Source organism: Podarcis pityusensis (genome assembly GCF_964106645.2).
Source record: "Podarcis pityusensis genome assembly, chromosome: 14".
NCBI classification, from domain to species: domain Eukaryota; kingdom Metazoa; phylum Chordata; class Lepidosauria; order Squamata; family Lacertidae; genus Podarcis; species Podarcis pityusensis.
Window position 1 is genome coordinate 35,869,203 of NC_138039.1, and position 20,533 is coordinate 35,889,735.

A 20,533-nucleotide genomic window follows, 5' to 3' on the forward strand; every position below is an offset into this window, starting at 1 on the left:
CTGGACCTAATGGTCAGGGGTCCCTTTACCTTTACCTCCCTATTGCACTTAGTGGGGTTTACTTCCAAGTAAACCAGGGCAAGCTTGGGATGCACGGCTAGAATCCTATGCACAATTTTCATGGTGACTAGCAGCGCGATCTTCTCCACCTTTGCTCAGAGAAGTCCTATGGGTCCTACTCCCAGGATTACAACCCTAAACTCCCATTAGACTCAGAGATGTTTCCGACAAAGAGGAAAGAAATAAAGATTACAATCAGGCTGCCCTGTACACAATTACGCGAGGGTTAAAATCCAGCCTCTTAAAACTGGACGCAAGCGGCATCCGACTTGAAGGGCGACTTCCTTGCTCGCGGACAGCGAGGCGCCAGCCAGCAGCCATCCCAAGCCACGCCCATTTATGCAGATAGCCTCCCCACCGTCTTGGCTAAGGCAGCCAATCAGAGGTAGGGGGCGCGTCCGAAGCGCAGGACTTGCCCGGGCATGTGAGAGTCGCCAGATCAGCCTTTGCTTCCGGGAGCGACACGTGGGGATCGGGCTTGCTTAGGTAAGGGGGAAATGGGCATAAGGGTGGGGCGGGTCTCATCCTTAAAAGTTGGGGGTCGAGGAAGTAACTGAAGGGAAGAGAAAAAGTGGTGCTTTAGGAGGCCTTAGGAAGTTCCCAGGCCCCGTGAGGGGGTATTTTAGAAGATGGTCCGCATACCTATTTTGGAATTCCCCCTTACCTATTTTTAGAAGGGGGTATAATTTAAGTGAAACTGGGCTGAATCGGGGTGGGACATGTAGATTTCATAAGCTGTTCTTTAGCTGAGTAGTGGTCTGGTTGAACTTTTTCTTTTTTCGGGCCTTGATAACAGGGTTTGTTGCTCTTTTAAGTTTTCAAAATGTTACATTTCTTCTTTCTCCCTTTGGGCTGATTTTAAGTGTGAGTTGCCTTGGACGGGCATTTGCCCATCAAAGCAGCCTAAAATGGTTAAAGTAAATAATTAAAACTCCCCCTCCCCACCCCACCCCACCTCACCATATGGGAAGGAGGAAAGTTGGGGGGGGGGGGCAGCCGGCAATGGGGGCGGGGTGGCATCTAGTTCCTTATCCTGTCCTTATTTGTTTATTTATTCAATTTATATACAATCCTTCACCCGAAGATCACAGGGCTGGTCACAAGGTAAAAATACAAAATGAAACCACAAAATTCAAAATAAAACAATACAATAACCTCCCTCCTCCTCACAGTAGCCAACCAGATACTGATAAGAGGAAGCTGCCTTACTGATAATACGAAGCAGGTTCACCTAGTATTGTCTGCACAGACCGGCAGCAGAAATTCAGCATCACATAATCAACCTTACAGGTCCACTGATGCAAAAATCTGCTCCTGGTCCCCCTGCTCCCTAGCATTCTTTTTTCAGCCATTTTAAAGGGCTGGGCAGAAATGCTTCCTGATATACTTCAGATTACTTAGGGATATGGGACGTGGGTGGCGCTGTGGGTTAAACCAGAGAGCCTAGGGCTTGCCGATAAGAAGGTTGGCAGTTCGAATCCCCGCGACGGGGTGAGCTCCTGTTGCTCGGTCCCTGCTCCTGCCAACCTAGCCGTTCGAAAGCACATCAAAGTGCAAGTAGATAAATAGGTACTGCTCCGGCAGGAAGGTAAACAGGTGTTTCCGTGCACTGCTCTGGTTCGCCAGAAGCGGCTTAGTCATGCTGGCCACATCACCCGGAAGGTGTACGCTGGCTCCCTCGGCCAACAAAGTGAGATGAGCGCCGCAACCCCAGAGTCAGGCACGACTGGACCTAATGGTCAGGGGTCCCTTTACCTTTTTACTTAGGGATATAGCAGTAGATTCCCATCTACTTGTTTCGCACCCCAGCCTAGGGAGGTAACATTGTCACTTATCTTCCAAAAGCAGGGCCTCTCTTGTGGTGGCCTCAGAGTTACATAATGCTCTCCTATGGATAGTTCTTCTTTGGCCTCTCTTTGGAGGCACGTGAAGATTGCACACACATACCCTCATAAGGCACTGAAAGCTAGGTTCTGTTTGTTAACATTTGTTACTCATATGTAGCTTTACTGTTTCATAATGTTTATAAGTGGGTTTATTTTGCATTACGTTATGAACATGTTGTTGAAAGGTGGACCAGATACCTTTCATGGGATCATAGGACCAGAAATATTTTTTAAATAAATAGAACAATACAATAAAGTTTATTTACTATTAACATTGATCAGGATTGTCGCCGTTTTTAAGCTAAAGACCCAACATCAATTTAAATCATTTTCTTTTTCCTCTTTTTTTTGGCCTTTTATTGGCTTTGCTTTTTAAGATGATAAACCTGAGAGCAGAGCTTCCACCACCCAGCAATTGTAGGCACTTTGTAAGTAAGCAATAAATAAATAAATAGAAGAATTATATTTTAAAAATATCTCAGATGAGGTTTGGGGCATGGGACAACTGAAACAGGAAAAATAAACTGACCTTTTGGAAAGGATAGGGTTCAATATATTTCTGAATGATTAAAATGAGCTGGCAAGACCACTACCACCCCACGCAGGGATTACCAGAGGTCATTGCCACGATCAAGACTGTACTAGAACCCTGTGGTCCTTCTGGTGTTGTTTTGGTACAACTCCCATCACCCCCAACCATTGGCTAGCTGATTGGGGCTGATGGGAACTGTAGTACACCCAAGATCTGGAGAGCCACAGGTGTCCCATCCCTCAGCCTTGGTCAGCATGTCCAGGGAGTGATGTGAATTATCTGGGGAGGAGTCCCTGGGTGAAGGCATTCTTTCCAAATGTCTTTTGCTGGACAACCTGAAAACTTTCCCTCAGGGTGGATTTGATTTAAATCAAATTGATTTAAATCACTAGTCGGTAAGACTTGATTTAAATCTTTTTTTTTTTTTTTTTTTACAGAAAGACTCATTCTTGCTGGTAATATTCTTAATATTTACAACCAGATGAAGGTTTCATTTTTGGAATAATAAATTTTCAGAGTAGTTTTTACAGTTAGATCAAAAATTACTGATTTGGTTATACTATTAGAAATACATTGACAGATAATTGGACAACTTTTCTGGTGTACTTTATTGGAAGGAGAAAAATAATCATTTCCTTAATAACAATTTAAATGTAGTTAAATTTATTTAACTAAAACAATAACATTATAGCATATGTATCCATGTTTGTTAACTGATGTGGTTAAACGGTTTTTTTTAAAAAAAACAACAACCTTAGACTGAGTTTTAGCACACATGAAAAACAAAACAAATCCTTATTTCCTGATGAATAGCCTTTGGACTATAATGTAACTTAAATAGAAAACTATCTTTAGAAAGATTTTTCCTCCAAAAGCATTTCATTTTAAAAATCCAATTTAAATTTTAAAAAATCTGATTAAAAAAATTTGTGATTTTTATCCACCCTGCTTTCCCTGTTCCTGAGTGGAGAGGCGGGATATCACCATCCCACAAGGAGAGAGTGCCTTATTTGCTCTCCCCACCATGCCCCTCTCTGCCTTCTCGTGTTTGGGTCAGCCTTTCCACCCAACCTCCCGTTCCCTAAGTCTCCCGCATCTTCTTCTTCTTCTTTTTTTAAATAACTTTTTATTCAAAATTAAAACAAAACATATTATCCAGAAACATATCATCCTCATTCTCCCCCATTTTTCCTCCCTCCCCCCACAGAACCCACCCCCCAACTTCCCTCAGTTCCAGTCTTTGATTTCTCTAAAAATGCTGTTTTCTGCATATTACACAGCTGTATAGATCCTCAAACTATTTAGCTGATTATTATCAATAAAAAGTTTGTGAATGTTTATTCAAAACCCGCCAAGGAGTCCAGTTCGCTTTGTTGCGTCTTCAAATACTTTGTAAAGGGTTCCCATTTAATCTTTATAAAGTCACAGTTATCCTTGTCCCATAGCTTGTATGTCAGTTTTGCCAGTTCTGCAAATAGTCCATCAATTTTTCTTGCCATGATTCTTTAGTTGGGGTTTCTTATTTCGTCAGGATGCCGTCTACCACCAACTGCTCGCCAGGTGGGGTAACTCCGGTGCAAGTGGTCCAGGTGGGTAACTTGGGGATGGATGAAGAGCAGGACCTTGGGTGCCTCTGCCCTAAGTGGGATCCGGCCACGACAAAGGTTCCCAGGATGCTGAAACCTCTGGCCAGAAGAAAAAGAAGAGCCGCCGATACCAGCGGTTTATGGCGCGGAGGGCATTGGAGCAGAGAGGGCTGCAGGGAAAAGCCCTGCCGACGACTTCAGGCAGCTCAGAAATGGGTGGATCACTGAGATCCTTGCGCTGTGAAGTCAGCCCTTGCGGCCAGTTGTTCCAGGAGGATGTAGCAGGGGCTCCTAGGGAGCCTTGCCTGCTCTGTCCGGTTGCGCCAGGCGCTTCAGTGAACCCAGGCAGGTGGCCGACATCTTCCCAAAGTCTCAAGGATCAAGTAGCCTCCCCTGGTGGAAAGGTCACCAGTTCTTTATCCCGAGCGACGCCCAGGAAATGTGTGGCGCTTGATTGCGAAATGGTGGGCACGGGCCCCGCTGGGAGGACCAGCGAGTTGGCGCGGTGCACAGTTGTGAACTACGACGGGGACGTCATCTACGACAAATACGTCCGGCCAGAGCTCCCGATTGTCGATTACAGGACTCGGTGGAGCGGGATCACCCAGCGACACATGGAAAAGGCCACTCCTTTTAAGGTTGCACGGAGCGAGGTAAGCAAAGGAGGGAGAAGAGGGGTTGAGGATTGGAATCCATGCAGCTGGAGAATTAGATGCTTGCTGCAGAACCAGTGTGGTCTAGTGGTGAGAGGGTCAGACTAGGACCCAGGAGACGGGGGTCAAATCCATGAAATTCCATGAAGGCAGCTGCTGCTGCTTCTTTGACAAAAATTGCAAACTGATGTGGAAAATGCAGAGAACTGAACTTCCAAGATTTGAAAAATGAGAAATTGAGAGCCAGTGTGGTATAGTGGTTAGAGTGTTGGACTAAGACCTAGGAAGCCAGGGGTCAAATCCCTCCTTGGCTGTGAAGTTTACTGGGTGGTCTTGGGCCAGTCACTGCCCCTCAGCCTAATTTACCTCGCAGGGTTGTTGTAGGGATTAAATGAGATATTAATAATAATAATAATAATTTATTGTTTATACCCCGTCCATCTGGCTGGGTTTCCCCAGACACTCTGGGTGGCTCCCAACAGAATATTATTAAAAATAATAAAAAAGTGAATATCAAACATTAAAAACTTCCCTAAACAGGGCTGCCTTCAGATGTCTTCTAAAGGTTGTATAATTGTTTATCTCCTTGACATCTGATGAGAGGGTGTTCCACAGGGCGGGTGCCACTACCGAGAAGGCCCTCTGCCTGGTTCTCTGTAGCTTCACTTCTCGCAGGGAGGGAACCGGCCGAAGGCCCTCGGAGCTGGACCTCAGTGTCCGGGCTGAACAAAGGGGGTGGAAACGCTCCTTCAGGTATACTGGGCCGAGGAGGGAACCATGTATGCCAGCTTGAGCTCCTAGGAGGAAATGGGGAGATATAAATGCAACTAAATAAATAATGTTATCACTTCTGATAAGCACCTGTATTCCTTAGATACTGCACTGTATATTTAAGAAGAAGAACGAACATGGCCGCCAACTTGCAGTAGCCTAGGAGGATTCGGAAAAGCACAAGCCGGTTTTAGGAAGCTGCTGAAAAATGAGTCGGACTGTCGGTCCATCTAGCTCAGTATTGTCTGCACTGGTTGGCAGAGGGTTTTAGGCAAGGGGCATTTCCAGCCCTACCTGGAGCTGCAGGCACCCTCTGTGTGCACCCTTAAACTGTAGTTCCCGGACTCTTTAAACATTGGTATGATACTGCTTTCAATGTATTGTGCAGGTGGGGCCCACCTCCCACTTCATCCCTTATTCCCAACATGCACACACCTGCACCTGACATTCAAGAGACCCTCCAAAATGACATGGGGTGTTTGGACCGGGACTCCAGTGTGTGATCTGCAATAATCTTGCGAGCTCTTGCCCAATTGCACCTTTTGCAACTACTTCAAACCTTTGGTTTTCCCGCAACACTGACACCTCTGGATTTTTTTGTCGGTCACCCTAATTTGGCTCCACTTCTCTTGGCACTCAGCCCCTGAGTTTGCTGTTAAAGAGAGTGATACATTTTAACCTTCCTACTTTATTGCATCCTTCAAAATTACAATCGAGAAAATTTAAAAGCTCGTAATGCTCCCCGCACCCTTGTCGCTCGTTCTTTGAAGGCTAACGGCGCCTAGGTTAATTAGTACATCATTACCAGTTCGTTTCAAGTCTCTGAATACAAGCCTTTTAATGTTGCATTTGATTGGCTTAACCCATTTCACAGGGGTCGGTTCCAGGTGAATAATTGCTGGCTACCTGTCTGTTGCAAAATGCTCTGTTCTCTTGTCTCCATTCCTGGGTTTGTATTTGCTGGCTGAACTTATCCACTTCCTTTCTGTTGATGTTTTAACACGTGTCCCCCCCCCCCCCCCCGGTGTGCTATGGCTGGGCATGCCACTATCAGAAGATCAGGGTTTAATTTTCTTATAGTTGTGTCCCATTGATATAACCCAACAGCATCGCTAATGGGTTGTGGTGTACCTTGTGCTTTGTAATTTGCACAGCTTTTGAGTCCAAAAGGTTTTGCACTTTTTGTACAGAGCCATCAGGAATACAGTCATACCTTGGAAGTCAAACAGCTTAGTTCCCGAACGTCGCAAACCCAGAAGTGAGTGTTCCAGTTTGTGAACTATTTTTGGAAGCCAAACGCCCAACAGGGCCTCCTGCAGCCAATCAGAAGCCACGCTTTGGTTTTCAAACATTTTGGAAGTCTTAACGGACTTCTGGAACGGATTTCGTTTGACTTCCAAGGTATGACTGTAGTATTATTATCATCCTTTATTAATCGTCTTCTAAAACAACGTTTCAACATGCTTTACGTGTAAGATAAATGAAAACAGAAAAATGAAAAACCCATTGGAAAGTTTGGTTCCTTCCGGAAAGTGCAGATAGGGGGTGCCTTTTAGTATCTCAACAGGAATGCTATTCCACAGAACAGGAATCTTCTCCTTGTGTATAGCTGTACAGATTTTCATATTACTGTTATTTTTACATTTATAGTCCATCTTTCCTCCAAGGAGCTTAAGGCAGTGTACATAGTTCTCTCTGCCATTTCATCGTCACAACTCTCTGAGGCAGGTTAGGTTGAGAAGGAGGGACTGACCTACTCACTGACCCATCATGGCTAAGCAGGGATTTGAACCCTGGTCTCCCAGGTCCTAGTCCATCACTCTGACCATTACACCATACTGGATCTCTTTATTTTTTCTGTCAATTTGTATTGCCATAGTCTCACTATCACAATTCGCTTTGTAGCGGGTGTCCAGACCCCCATAGGAAATGGGCCAGGATGAATAATTTAACAGCTCTCTTATTCACAGGAGAAAAATCAATAGATAGGTTTGTTGTACTTTTGATACAAGCTTCTTTTTACAGTACAGTGCTACCTCGGGTTACATACGCGTCAGGTTACATACACTTCAGGTTACAGACTCTGCTAACCTAGGAATAGTGCTTCAGGTTAAGAACTTTGCTTCAGGATGAGAACAGAAATCATGCTCTGGCAGCGCGGCGGCAGCAGGAGGCCCCATTAGCTAAAGTGGTGCTTCAGGATAAGAACAGTTTCAGGTTAAGAACAGACCTCTGGAACGAATTAAGTACTTGACCCGAGGTACCACTGTATTTATTCTTCTTTTCACATAGAAATCTTCAAATCGGATCTTTTCTCCTAGACCTAGTCCCAGGCTAAAGAATCCCGTTCAGCCTCTGCCCCAGATCCACTAACTGCTGTAGCTCACAAATCCCCAGGATTCCAAGCAAATATCCCCTCAAATCCAGTCACTTTACACAACATGGTTTGAAACAGTTTTAAAATATTTCTGACCCACCTATGTTCAGTCCTTTAAAAACGCAGAACACAGCCTATCCTCACCATCTTCCTAAGGCCCTCTGTTTGTGACGGCGAGTGGCTAAATGGCCTCTTAATTCTTGCAGATCCTACAGATCATGAGGGACAAGATAGTGGTGGGGCATGCCATCCACAATGACTTCCGAGCCTTGAAATATTTTCACCCCCATGCCTGGACACGGGACACGAGTCGGAGCCCCCTGCTGAGGAAGAAGATGGGGCTCCCTATGAAAGCCAGCGTCTCTCTCAAGAGCCTGGCTAGTGAGCTGCTACACAAGAATATTCAGGTAATTTAAGGAAATGCCTTCCTCTCTCAGTTCCAGATCCAAGTACTCTTGGAGGAAACTTTGTTTTCGAGATCCATTTCAGTCGGGCTTTAGGTCCAGTTTTGGCACAGAAAGTGCTTTGGTTGACCTGTATGATGTCTCCTGTCAGGAGAGAGACAGGGAAAACATGTCTCTGTTAATTCTCTTTAACCTCTCAGCAGCATTCCGTGCCATCAGCCATGGTTTCCTCCTGGAGCGGCTGTCTGAATTGGGGTGGGCAGCAGTGCTTTGCAGTGCCTCCCGTCCAACCTGGATCGTCATCTCCGGGGGGGGGGGTCATGTTTGGGGAGTCTGTTTGGTCCTGTGGAGCCTGCCTTCAATGTGGGGTTCCTCAGGGTTCAATCTTATCCCCTAATTCTCTAACTGTGGAATGCTCTCCCCAGGGAGATTCACCTGGGCCCTTCATTACATATTTTTAAGTGCCAGACAAAAATCATTCCTCTTCTACCAGGCCTTTGGATAATCAAACAATCCATGGCTTTTTAAATTCCGGGGGTGGGGTGGGGGTGGTGGTATTATTTTGCTTGTCACTATGTTAATGTATTTTTATATTTATAAACCTCCGTGTTGGTCCTCTGATGAAGGGCGGAAAATAAATTGTTAAATAAATTAACTTGTTAGGCAATCCCGATAGGATTCAGAGATAAGAGTTGTACTGCCGTTGAGCACAAAGGTTCATTGCAGCTGTCATGGGTTATCTTCCTATATACATAAAAATGCAAGGCTGTCACCACGCAGCCCCCCGTTGGAGGATTTGTAGTGCCGCATCGCAGTCCTGGATTTGCATGAAGACAGGGCAAAGGAGGCAAGCAAAGGAGAAGTTGGGTTTTGAGATGTTTGAACAACATCATAGGTTTAAGTAAAGCAGGAATGGAGGAACACTGAGGGGCTGTGAGGATGTGGTGGAGGGGTTGAAGGAGCTGGGAGGATATTGGGGATGTTGGATGAAGTGGTAAATGGAGGGATTGGGGTTGGCGGTGTGAGCAGGGATGAGAGCCCCTAGTAGTAGAACTCAGTGCTATTGGACTGGCTATGATGTACTTCTTAAATAGGAAAACTTAGGATTATTCACTCCAAATATATACTTTATAAAAAGTTGGTAGGAGTGGTTGCCTTTGGTCAATGCTACTAGATGGCACATCTTGAGGACTAGAACCTTACACACAGTTTGGTTGTTGTTTTTCTCCTTTCCCATCTGTTAGGTTAGCCGAAATGGACATTCATCAGTAGAAGATGCTCAGACGTCTATGGAGCTTTACAGATTGGTGGAGGTACAATGGGAACAGACACTGGCCAGTAGCCTCCCGCCAAGCCTTCCAAACAGCCCTCCAGATAGCAGCTGGGAGAGTGTTTGCTACATGGATGACCAGTATTGGCCCAAGGACTTTGACGCAGGCTGTACATGAAGGGGCAAACTCTAGAACAGCTTTCCCCAACCTGGTGCCTCCAGGTGGTCTTTTTTTTTTTTTTAACTCTATCATGGCTAGTGGTGAGGGACAATGGGAGTTGTGGTTCAAAACATCTGGAAGGCACCAGGGGCAGGAATGGTGCTCTAGAATGTGTACTCTGGACTGTCACTTGTGAGTGGGGAGGCCATGATTCTGAGCCTAATGTAGCAACTTTATTTATTGCCAAATTGCACAACCCAAGAATACACAATTCTACTGGTGATGAGAGGACTTCTGTGTTCTTCATTTGATCGAAAGGGGCTGCTTTAGGATTCTTCTTCTGAAGTAAGAAAAGGGGAAACCTTCCCAAAAGATAAACTGCCTATGCTGGCCGTTTAGTTTGTTTTGACCATAGAGAAGAGGTTGACCCTAGATGATGTTGGTGATAATTTATTATTTATACCCCATCCATCTGGCTGGGTTTCCTCAGCTACTCTGGGCGGCTCCCAAGGGAATATTAAAAACACAATAAAACATCAAACATTAAAAACTTAGCATCTGATGGGAAGGCACCACTACTGAGAAGGCCCTACTCTGCCTGGTTCCCTGTAATCTCGCAGTGAGGGAACCGCAAGAAGGCCCTCAGAGCTGGACCTCAGTGTCCGGGCAGAACAATGGGGGTGGAGACGCTCCTTCAGGTATACTGGGAAGAGGCCATAGAGGGCTTTAATGGTCAGCACCATTGTGCTCAGAAACGTACTGGGAGCCAATGTAGGTCTTTCAGGACCGGTGTTATGTGGTCTCTGCGGCCACTCCCAGTCACCAATCTAGCTGCCGCATTCTGGATTAGTTGTAGTTTCTGGGGTCACCTTCAACGGTAGCCCCACATAGAGCGCATTGCAGTAGTCCAAGCAGGAGATAACTAGAGCATACACCACTCTGGCAAGACAGTCCACGGGCAGGTAGGGTCTCAGCCTGCGTACCAGATGGAGCTGGTAGACAGCTGCCCTGGACACAGAATTGACCAGCGCCTCCATGGGCAGCTGTGAGTCCAAAATGACTCCCAGGCTGCGCGCCTGGGAAAAGAGAGAAGAGGTCGGCAACATACTGTCCTGTAGGTTATATCCACCCGCCAAGGCCTTTTCTTTCCCCATTGACCCTTTTCTTTCGGAAAACCTACAGGTAAGTTGCATGACAAGGTGGGATTGAACAGTGGGATTTGGTGGAGTGCGTGCACCTCTGCGGCCCATAGGTTGCTGATCCCTGCCTTAGAGACCTAAATACAGATTTCCTATCTAATTACAAGGGTGAGTTAGGACTAAGCTCTGATTTATTATTGCAAAAGGGTTTGGACACTTGATTAGTGTGCGAAGCCACAACTGGTTCCTGTACCATTTTTCCTCTACATGTAAGCAATCCAAAATCTCATCGGGAATGTTCTTGCACAGGGAGATGTAGCATGAACCGATAGCTCATGGGTGCATCTAGAAGCGATTTCCGTGACGTTAATAGCTGAGGAAATTGCTGGCGTGGCCAGCCATATCTGTGACCAGCTAATTTGCACACCTTAAATTTTCCTTGAACGTGCATGGACAAAGAGTGTTCTGGGCTACTTGTGCAATTTGCAACAGGCGTTTTTGTGGGTTTTCCCTTTTGCACAAGCAGTAGCTGTGGTCGTAAAGCTGTCCTAGATTGCATTCTGCCTGAAAATACAGGATTGCAGGACTGGATGTCCCTTGCGGATAACGAGCACACAGACACACTATGCACATTGAAAATATGGTATCAGAGAAGAGCTGTAGTCTTACCTTCTCCTTAATATGGTTTTCTTTTTTAAAAAAAAAGTGTGTAAGGAACATTCAACACCCCTGCTAGTGGTATGAAATGGCACAGTCCAGGACTCATGTTTCATTGCCTTATCTGCTGTTGGTGAGAACAGAGACCGGACTTAGCTTTCGCACTGTTCCATATTGTTACCAAACTGCTCTTGTGAACATAGACCTGGGACCAATAGCCAGTTCCCCATACTGATTACTTAAGAACCTGTGGCCTTCCAGATGTTAGACTCCAGCTGCCATCATCCCTGACCATTGGTCATGCTGGCTGGCGCTGATGGGAGTTGGAGTCCCTGCAATATCTGGAGGACCAGAGTTTTACACATCCCTGACTTTAGAGCGATGTTAGGCCCCAAAGCAATCCCCCTTCCTGCAAAGACCTTATGCCCTAGTCCTTTACAGATCTTTCACAGCGTCATGATTCGTTCCTGCCAATAAGGACTGGAGCGTTTTAAGGCTCTTCCCAGCACTCCCCCTTTGCTAGGACTCTCTTGTAGTAGAATATTTTTTAGCAGCGGCTGGAGGTCTTTGCTTTCTGCAGATCCTGGCTCAGGTACAGCACCATATGTTAAGAGCAAGGTCTCCTTTGTTCCTTGTGCTCCTGGGACAGCAAGATAGCGGAAGCTCTTGCCGTATCCCATGCAGGACCTGTCTGCCACACATCACAGCGGTCTGCAGCTCTCAAGCAAACTAATAGCTGTGCCTTCTGCACCGGATTACAGGTAGCGCCTTGCTTTTGATGCAGCTTCCAGCTGGCTGGTCTTAACAGGCAGCGCACCTGGCTTGCTATCAGATGGACAGCTGGCACAGAAAACACACTGGGCTTGCCATCAGACAGGAGATTGCTGGCTCTTTCCTGGCACAGGGCACAAGCCATTTGAGATTCCTTTGTGTTCTGAGTGATGCTGGACATCTAAGCCCTTGCAAAGACTACCCTCCCTCCCCAGCCTTCTGTGACTGGGCTGCTGCTGATAGATGAACAAGTACTTTGCTTCCCTTTGTAGTGAGGAGGGTCTCATCCACAGTATTATTTGGAGCCCGAACTTGTTTTTCTGCTGCTTCTCCATGGCCTCCTGAGGTCTAGCACCTTGCAGAGGGGTTGGTTTCAGAATAATTGCTTTTGGAGACCATATTGAGCTCCCTGGAGGAAAGATGGGATGCAAACGGAAGCAATAATAATAATAATAATAAATTACTCTGGGAAATTGTGAGCATTTTACAGCCATTCTTGCAAAATCCCAGGTGGGTGTCCGTCCCCCCCCCCCCAAAAAAACCCACCGTTTTCCTAATAGTAATGCAGTGGTACCTCAGGTTAAGAACTTAATTTGTTCCGGAGGTCCGTTCTTAACCTGAAACTGTTCTTAACCTGAAGCACCACTTTAGCTAATGGGGCCTCCTGCTGCTGCCACGCTGCCAGAACACAATTTCTGTTCTCATCCTGAAGCAAAGTTCTTAACCCGAGGTACTATTTCTGGGTTAGCGGAGTCTGTAACCTGAAGCGTATGTAACCTGAAGCGTATGTAACCCGAGGTACCCCTGTAATGATAATAGTAAGCTTAAAGAAGGGAAGTGTCACCTTCCTGACCCTCCCTGCTTCATCGGATTTGTAGTTTTCAGACGCCACATCCCAATCAGTGTCGCTTTCCAGTGTTGAGGGAAGAGAATTATTCATGATTAGATTCATTGGTTGCTGGTTCTCTGAGTGACTGTCACTTAAAAACATACATTGTGCCATTAAAAACCAATAGGAAACGTTAGCATTGTCCTACAAGGACATACAATTCACATTGACACACTCCTTCAATAGCACGCTAACAGCAGAACAAAATTGGCTCAGTCCACCCAAAGCCAGGGGATGAAAGGTAAGTCTTACCAGGTGCCCAAAAGATGACAGTGAAGGCACCAGGCAGACATCCCTTGGGAGAGCATTCCACAGATGAGGAGCCACAACTGAAAAGGCCCTTTCCATTGCCACCAGCCACCAAGTCTCCTTTGGAGGGGAGGCCTATAGATGGACCTCGAAAGAACATCTGAGGGTCCAGGTAGGTTCATACCAGGACAGGAGTTCCTTTCCTGACACTGATGGGGAGCCACAACTGTCTAAACCACTGAGCCTCTTAGGCTTGCCAACTGGAAGGTCAGCGGTTCGAATCACCTTGCTGGAGTGAGATCCCATTGTTCTGCCCCAGTTTCTGCCAACCTAGCAGTTTGAAGCATGCTAGTGCAAGTAGATAAATAGGTACCACTGTGGTGGGAAGGTAAATGGCATTTCCGTGTGCTCTGGCTTCTGTCACAGTGTCCTGTTGCGCCAGAAGCTGTTTAGTCATGCTGGCCACAGGACCGAGAAAGCTGTCTGTGGACAAATGCCAGCTCCCTTGGCTTGAAAAGTGAGATGAGCACTGCAACCCCATAGTCACCTTTGACTGGACCTAACAGTCCAGCGGTCCTTTACCTTTTACCTTTTTAATTTTTCACCATAAACTTCAAAGGTAAAACAGGGCAGACCAGCAGGATCCATGCAAAGCACATCATGGGAACTAGTTTCCCCATCCACACTTACAAATCACAGTCTTCTTAACTAACTACAGGTTTCCAGGATTCTTGGAGGTGTAAGTCATGTTTTAAGTATCTGTGTGGAGCTGCCCACAGTTGTGTCAAATTTTCCCACCGCATCTAAGGAAGGGGTAGCTAACTGGCCCTCCAGATGGTAAAGGTAAAGGGACCCATGACCATTAGGTCCAGTCGTGACCGACTCTCGGGTTGCGGCGCTCATCTCGCTTTATTGGCCGAGGGAGCCAGCGTACAGCTTCCGGGTCATGTGGCCAGCATGACTAAGCCGCTTCTGGCAAATTGGAGCAGCGCACGGAAACGCCGTTTACCTTCCCGCCAGAGCGGTACCTATTTATCTACTTGCACTTTGACGTGCTTTCGAACTGCTGGGTTGGCAGGAGCTGGGACCGAGCGACAGGAGCTCACCCTGTCGCGGGGATTCGAACCGCCGACCTTCTGATTGGCAAGTCCTAGGCTCTGTGGTTTAACCCACAGCGCCACCTGCAACTCCCAAAATGCCTCTGCTTTGCATGCAGAAGGTCCAGATTCAATCCCTGACATCTCCTGGTTGGATCAGAAGAGAAATCTTCCTGAAATCCCAGAGAGCCTCTGTCCGTCAGGGTAGACAATACTGAGCTAGATGGACCGCTGGTCTGACTCATTATAAGGCAGCTTCCTATCTTCCTTCACCATTTGTCAAGATGTATTCCTCCATCCTCTTCCTTGCGCTTCACTCCATGGTGCTTTCCACAGTGGGTGGGCTGGGGAAAACTGCCTCCAGCGAGGTTGCCCCAGCTGCCCGATTCTCAGCCTTGCTGCTTCTGAAAATATCTTTACAGACAGCAGGGAGGCTTCCTTGCTTGCTCCCTCCCTCGAAGCTGCCTCCCTCCTCACCCGCCCTGCAAATAATCATCTGGCGCAATTGTGGAAATGATGGTAGCCTTCCTTGAAGCGAAACACTCATCGGGGAAGGACATGCAGAGATGACGTTTCAAAATGCCAGCGAAATGTATTATCATTTCTAAAGATGTGACTCACTTAATGATTAGCTTTCCAGTGGGGGAAGAAAAGGGAAAGCAAGCCTCCCGTGGGCTGCAAAAGCATCAGATGTTTTTCGTTCTGCAAACAGAGTAGTTAAATTGCAAGTCCCTCTTGGTCTCTAACCGGCTGGATTCTGCAAGCCTCGGAGGTCTGTGTAGGATTGGGCCTTCCTAAGTCGCTGAGTTCCTTGGCCCCTCGATAAGCACATTTCATTCCTTTTTTTATGTAACAAAATACCCATACCGCTTGATTGTAAGAATACCTTCTAAGCAGTTTACAAGATATTATAAAAGTCTATGCGAACACAACTGTGAATGAAATAAAGCCAAGAATTAGCAATATATACTGTATTTTTCACCCTATAAGACGCACCAGACCATAAGACGCACCTAGTTTTTGGAGGAGGAAAACAAGAAAAAAAAAATTCTGAATCCCAGAAGCCAGAACAGCAGGAGGGATCGCTGCGCAGTGAAAGCAGAGATCCCTCTTGCTGTTCTGGCTTCTGGGATAACTACGCAGCGTGCATTCGCTCCATAAGACGCACACACATTTCCCTTTATTTTTTAGAAGGGAAAAAGTGAGTCTTACAGAACAAAAAATACGGTAATCACCGGTACTAGGAATCATAAGATGTGAAAAAGCAGGGAATCAATTTTATTGTGGAATCAGCCTTTGGAATGATGAGGTTCTTCACTGGCAAGGGAGGTGTGCTGAAGTACATGCACTTTATTCTCCAAGGCTCACAGCTTCATAGCTCATGGTTTCACGCCATGCCTTCAGAACCCCTAGGCCTGATGCTTTTCCTACAGCTTGGTTGCCCTTTCTCTCTTTCAGCAGTGACACCAAAGAGGGACTCCTTCCACTATCTCCTTAGATATGACTGCTCAGGAACGAGATCAAACAGTTTGTTTATTGCATTTGTCCCATATTTCCCCCCAAGGAGTTGGCGTACATGGTTCTCCCCACTACTCATTTAATCCTCACAATGACCCCATGAGGTAGGATAGTCTGAGAGCAGGGCTGGATTTAGGTTTTATGAGGCCCTAAGCCATGCGTAGGCAAACTAAGGCCAGGAGCCTAGATCCGGCCCAATCGCCTTCTCAATCCAGCCCGCGGATGATCCGGGAATCTGTGTGCTTTTACATGAGTAGAATGTGTGCTTTTATTTAAAACGCATCTTTGGGTTATTTGTGGGGCATAGGAATTGGTTCATTATTTTTTTCCCAAAATATAATCTGGGCCTCCACAAGGTTTGAGGGACAGTGGACCGGCCCCCTGCTGAAAAAGTTTGCTGACCCCTGCCCTAAGCTACTGAAGGTAATGGGGCCCTTTATATGTCCAGCTGTCCTTTGTCAACAACAAATTGTCACTGTTTTTGTGTTGAATAGGTCCATACACAACACAAAACACTGTTGCTGTGTGTAGGTTTTATTTGTTTTTTATATTAAGGAAATTTACATCCAGATTTTTTTCCTTTAATTTTTTTTTCCGGGGGGGCCCAAGAGTGGGGCCCTATAGGTTATATATAAATCCGGCACTGTCTGAGAGACAGCGGCTGGCCCAAGGTCACCTAGCTTCATGGTCGAATGGCGATTTAAACCCTGATCTCTCAAGTCCTGGTTGGTGGTTCGAGCCCACCCAAGGATGGCTGTGAGCAAGATTCCTGCATTGCAGGGGGTTGGACTAGATGACCCTCGATGTCCCTTCCAGCTCTACAATTCTGTGATTATAGGTGGAGCAACGGTCTGGCTTAAAACAAGGCAGCTTCCTATAGATCACTCATTCATTCACACACCCAATTTTCAAACAGCTCATGTTTTTGTACAGAGAGTCAAAGCAAGTCAATTTTTTGTGTGTGTGTATGTTTTACATTGAGCTGAGCAGATGGGGAAACTCTGCTGGTTCTTTACAATTATTTTCAACAAGTTTGCAAACTCAGGTTTTCAGAAGCATGTTTCCGTCTCGCTCTCGACATTCTCTACCAGCAGCCCGCTCGTCAATACAGATCTGGATTTCTGAAAGGGCGTTTGAAAAGAGGACACTCTCAATCGATGGCTGCTAATCAGAAGTGTCTATGGAGTTTGGACCCCAAAGCGCCAGGGAGCCCCCACTGGCACAATACAAAGGTGAGCCATTATCACCCCCAGAGCTGGGAGAGATGTCACCTCGCCACCATCACTTGTGACCCATTTCCAGCAAAAACAGGTTTTTCTCCTGTACGCTGAAAAGCCGAGGGGTGTCCTATCTTTCAGAGCCACAGTATCCTCAGACCCAGACCAAGATGTTTTGCTAGCCTGGGGCAAAGGACGAGATAGAAGCTGTTGCTGTTAACCCCATTAGTGGAGAGTGCTGTTGTGCTCAGGTCCTGCGTGCTAGCTTCCCAAAGGCATCTGGTTATCCACTTTGAGAACAGGATGCTGAGCTAGATAGGCCATTGGCCTGATCCAGTTCATATTATGTTCATGACCTCTCTGCCCTCCTTTCCATGCATAGAAACCCAAAGGATTGGCAGCTGAATCATTCAATGCAACCAGCTAGCTTAAAGGTCTCAGGGCAGGAAGAAGGGGACACAGAGATCTGTCCTTTACCTCTGGAAATTAGGAAGCTGCCTTAGCGTTAGGAAGCTGTCAGACCATTGGTCCACCTTAGATCAGTATCACCTGCACAGACTGGCAGCCTCTTTGTCGCAAATATTAATACAGTGGTACCTCGGGTTAGGGATGCGGGTGGTGCTGTGGGTTAAACCACAGAGCCTAGGACTTGCCGATCAGAAGGTTGGTGGTTCGAATCCCTGCGACGGGGTGAGCTCCCGTTGCTCGGTCCCTGCTCCTGCCAACCTAGCAGTTCAAAAGCACATCAAAGTGCAAGTAGATAAATAGGTACACTCTGGCGGGGAGGTAAATGGTGTTTCTGTGCGCTGCTCTGCTTCACCAGAAGCGGCTTAGTCATGCTGGCCACATGACCCGGAAGCTGTACGCCGGCTCCCTCTGCCAATAAAGCGAGATGAGCGCCGTAACCCCAGAGTCGGTCACGACTGGACCTAATGGTCAGGGGTCCCTTTACCTTTACCTCAGGTTAAGTACTTAATTCGTTCCAGAGGTCCGTTTTTAACCTGAAACTGTTCTTAACCTGAAGCACCACTTTAGCTAATGGGGCCTCCTGCTGTCGCCGCCGCGCCACCGGAGCACGATTTCTGTTCTCATCCTGAAGCAAAGTTCTTAACCTGAGGTACTATTTCTGGGTGAGCGGAGTCTGTAACCTGAAGCGTATGTAACCTGAAGCATATGTAACCCGAGGTACCACTGTATAGCACAGTTTGAAGCAACTGGAAACATAAGAACTGGCTCCTTTTGGAAGCAATTGTTGTCCAAGCCCATACAAATATTACAGTCGTACCTTGGAAGTCGAATGGAATCTGTTCCGGAAGTCCATCCGACTTCCAAAACATTTGGAAACCAAGGCGCGTTTTCTGATTGGCTGAAGGAAGCTCCTGCAGCCAATCGGAAGCCATGTCGGACTTTTGGATTCCAAAGAACGTTCACAAACTGGAACACTCACTTCCAAGTTTGCGGCATTTGGGAGCCAAAGCGTCCGAGTACCAAGGCGTTTGGGATCCAAGGTACGACTGTGTTCAAATTTTTACTAGCAGAACTCCTCAAAACAAAACAGAATAGTACATCCAGCACAGGCTCAGCATCTTGGGACTGGAAGGGCAGAAGTCAGGGAGCCCACCAGTAGAGGGAGCCAGAGCCAGTCACAGGCAGAGCCAGGTAAATCTGATGTTATCCCCGATTGTCTGCCTGATAAATGGAACACTGAGACTTAGGACAAGGAAGCTGACTAGACAGTACATCCCCCAGGCTAGTTGAGAGTAACAAGACAGGCAGGTGGGGGCTGGTGGAGGGCAGACTGAGTTAGGAAGGGTCATGCCCCATTCACCCTCATGGATCAGCCTCCAGTTGGTGAGTCTTTTGCTGATGGGTTGCCCAGTGCCAGTCACCGAAGCCAGACCCAGCAGTATTCATCATCATCCAGTGAAAAGTTTCACATGATTATTTCGACCAGTCACAATGCTGGAGGCACAGGATCAGTCCTGGTCAGTTGGCAACCTTAGCAACTGTTGTAGCCAAAGTTAGTCCTACTCTGAGTAGACCCTCTGAATTTAATGGATGAGACTTATTAGGTCTATGAATTTCATTGCACCTACTCTGAGTTAAAGGGACGTGGGAGGCGCTGTGGGTTAAACCACAGAGCCTAGGAATTGCCGATCAGAAGGTCAGCGGTTCGAATCCCCGCGACGGGGTGAGCTCCTGTTGCTTGGTCCCTGCTCCTGCCAACCTAGCAGTTTGAAAGCACGTCAAAGTGCAAGTAGATAAATAGGTACCGCTCCGGCGGGAAGGTAAACGGCGTTTCCGTGCGCTGCTCCAATTCTCCAGAAGCGGCTTAGTCATGCTGGCCACATGACCCGGAAGCTGTACGCCGGCTCCTTCGGCCAAGAAAGCGAGATGAGCGCCGCAACCCCAGAGTCGGCCACGACTGGACCTAATGGTCAGGGGTCCCTTTACCTTTACCTTACTCTGAGTTAAAACCTAGTTGGACACAACTCAGTATATAGTGGGATAAATTATGGGGGTGATAATGCTAGCCTACTTTACAGGGATGTTGTTAGAACTGTACCAAGCTAATCCATATGTAGTGCTCTGTGCATCTGAAAGCAGCAGCCACAACAAAAGAGGCATCATGGAAATATGTTTTAATTTGTGCGGAAGTGTCCAAGTCACAGATCTTGAGTTTTTGTTAGCACGTAATTTAGACTGCCCTCATAGAGAACAGAATTTTTTAAGTGCAAAGTAGATACCATCCTCGTTTTTCTTCTAAATTATTTTCTATTATTTTTCCAGATTATTACGAATCAAACTAAATTAAATTAATTTAATACAATTTCTTAAAATCAGGTTTCCTGCTCCTGTTTCGAACATATGTGAGGGAGCAGGTGCTTTTCCGACTCATTTCCCACAGACCTGCCTAATAAAATAGCATGGTAATTTCCTTTTTGTAGTGAGGGCACCCTGAACTTCAGCTTGGAAAGGTTTCGACTGCCATCGGGTTTAACGCATGCAGCTTTTGTGCTCAAGGCTTTCAACGGTCTGATCTCAATTGCAGGCGGCTGAGCCCTTCTGCTAATTCAAGCCTTGAGATGCATACAGTATCTCGCAGCGGAATGTGCTGGTAAATGTTTTGTGAGCGCTGGGTTGAGCTTAGCAAGATGGGCAGGCTACAGTGGGTGACTATTAGTCTCCTATGAACTGATCTGTGCCTCCTGGAAAGTATGGGGAAGTCTGAGGCTAGAACCTGCAAAAAACAATGATTATATCTGAGAAGCAAAAGCAATTGCTCCTAATACATAT

At 46.6% G+C, this 20,533-nt stretch overlaps 1 protein-coding gene across 1 annotated transcript; it reads left to right on the plus strand.

The window, feature by feature from the left end:
• Window positions 1–384: 384 nt before the first annotated feature.
• AEN (apoptosis enhancing nuclease) lies at window positions 385–9,982 on the plus strand. The gene is given in 6 exon segments (XM_080981885.1): window positions 385–494; window positions 496–546; window positions 4,010–4,128; window positions 4,131–4,717; window positions 8,072–8,272; window positions 9,514–9,982. Coding segments are annotated over 6 exon segments (1,257 nt in total). The 5' UTR covers window positions 385–399; the 3' UTR covers window positions 9,718–9,982.
• The last annotated feature ends 10,551 nt before the right edge of the window (window positions 9,983–20,533 follow it).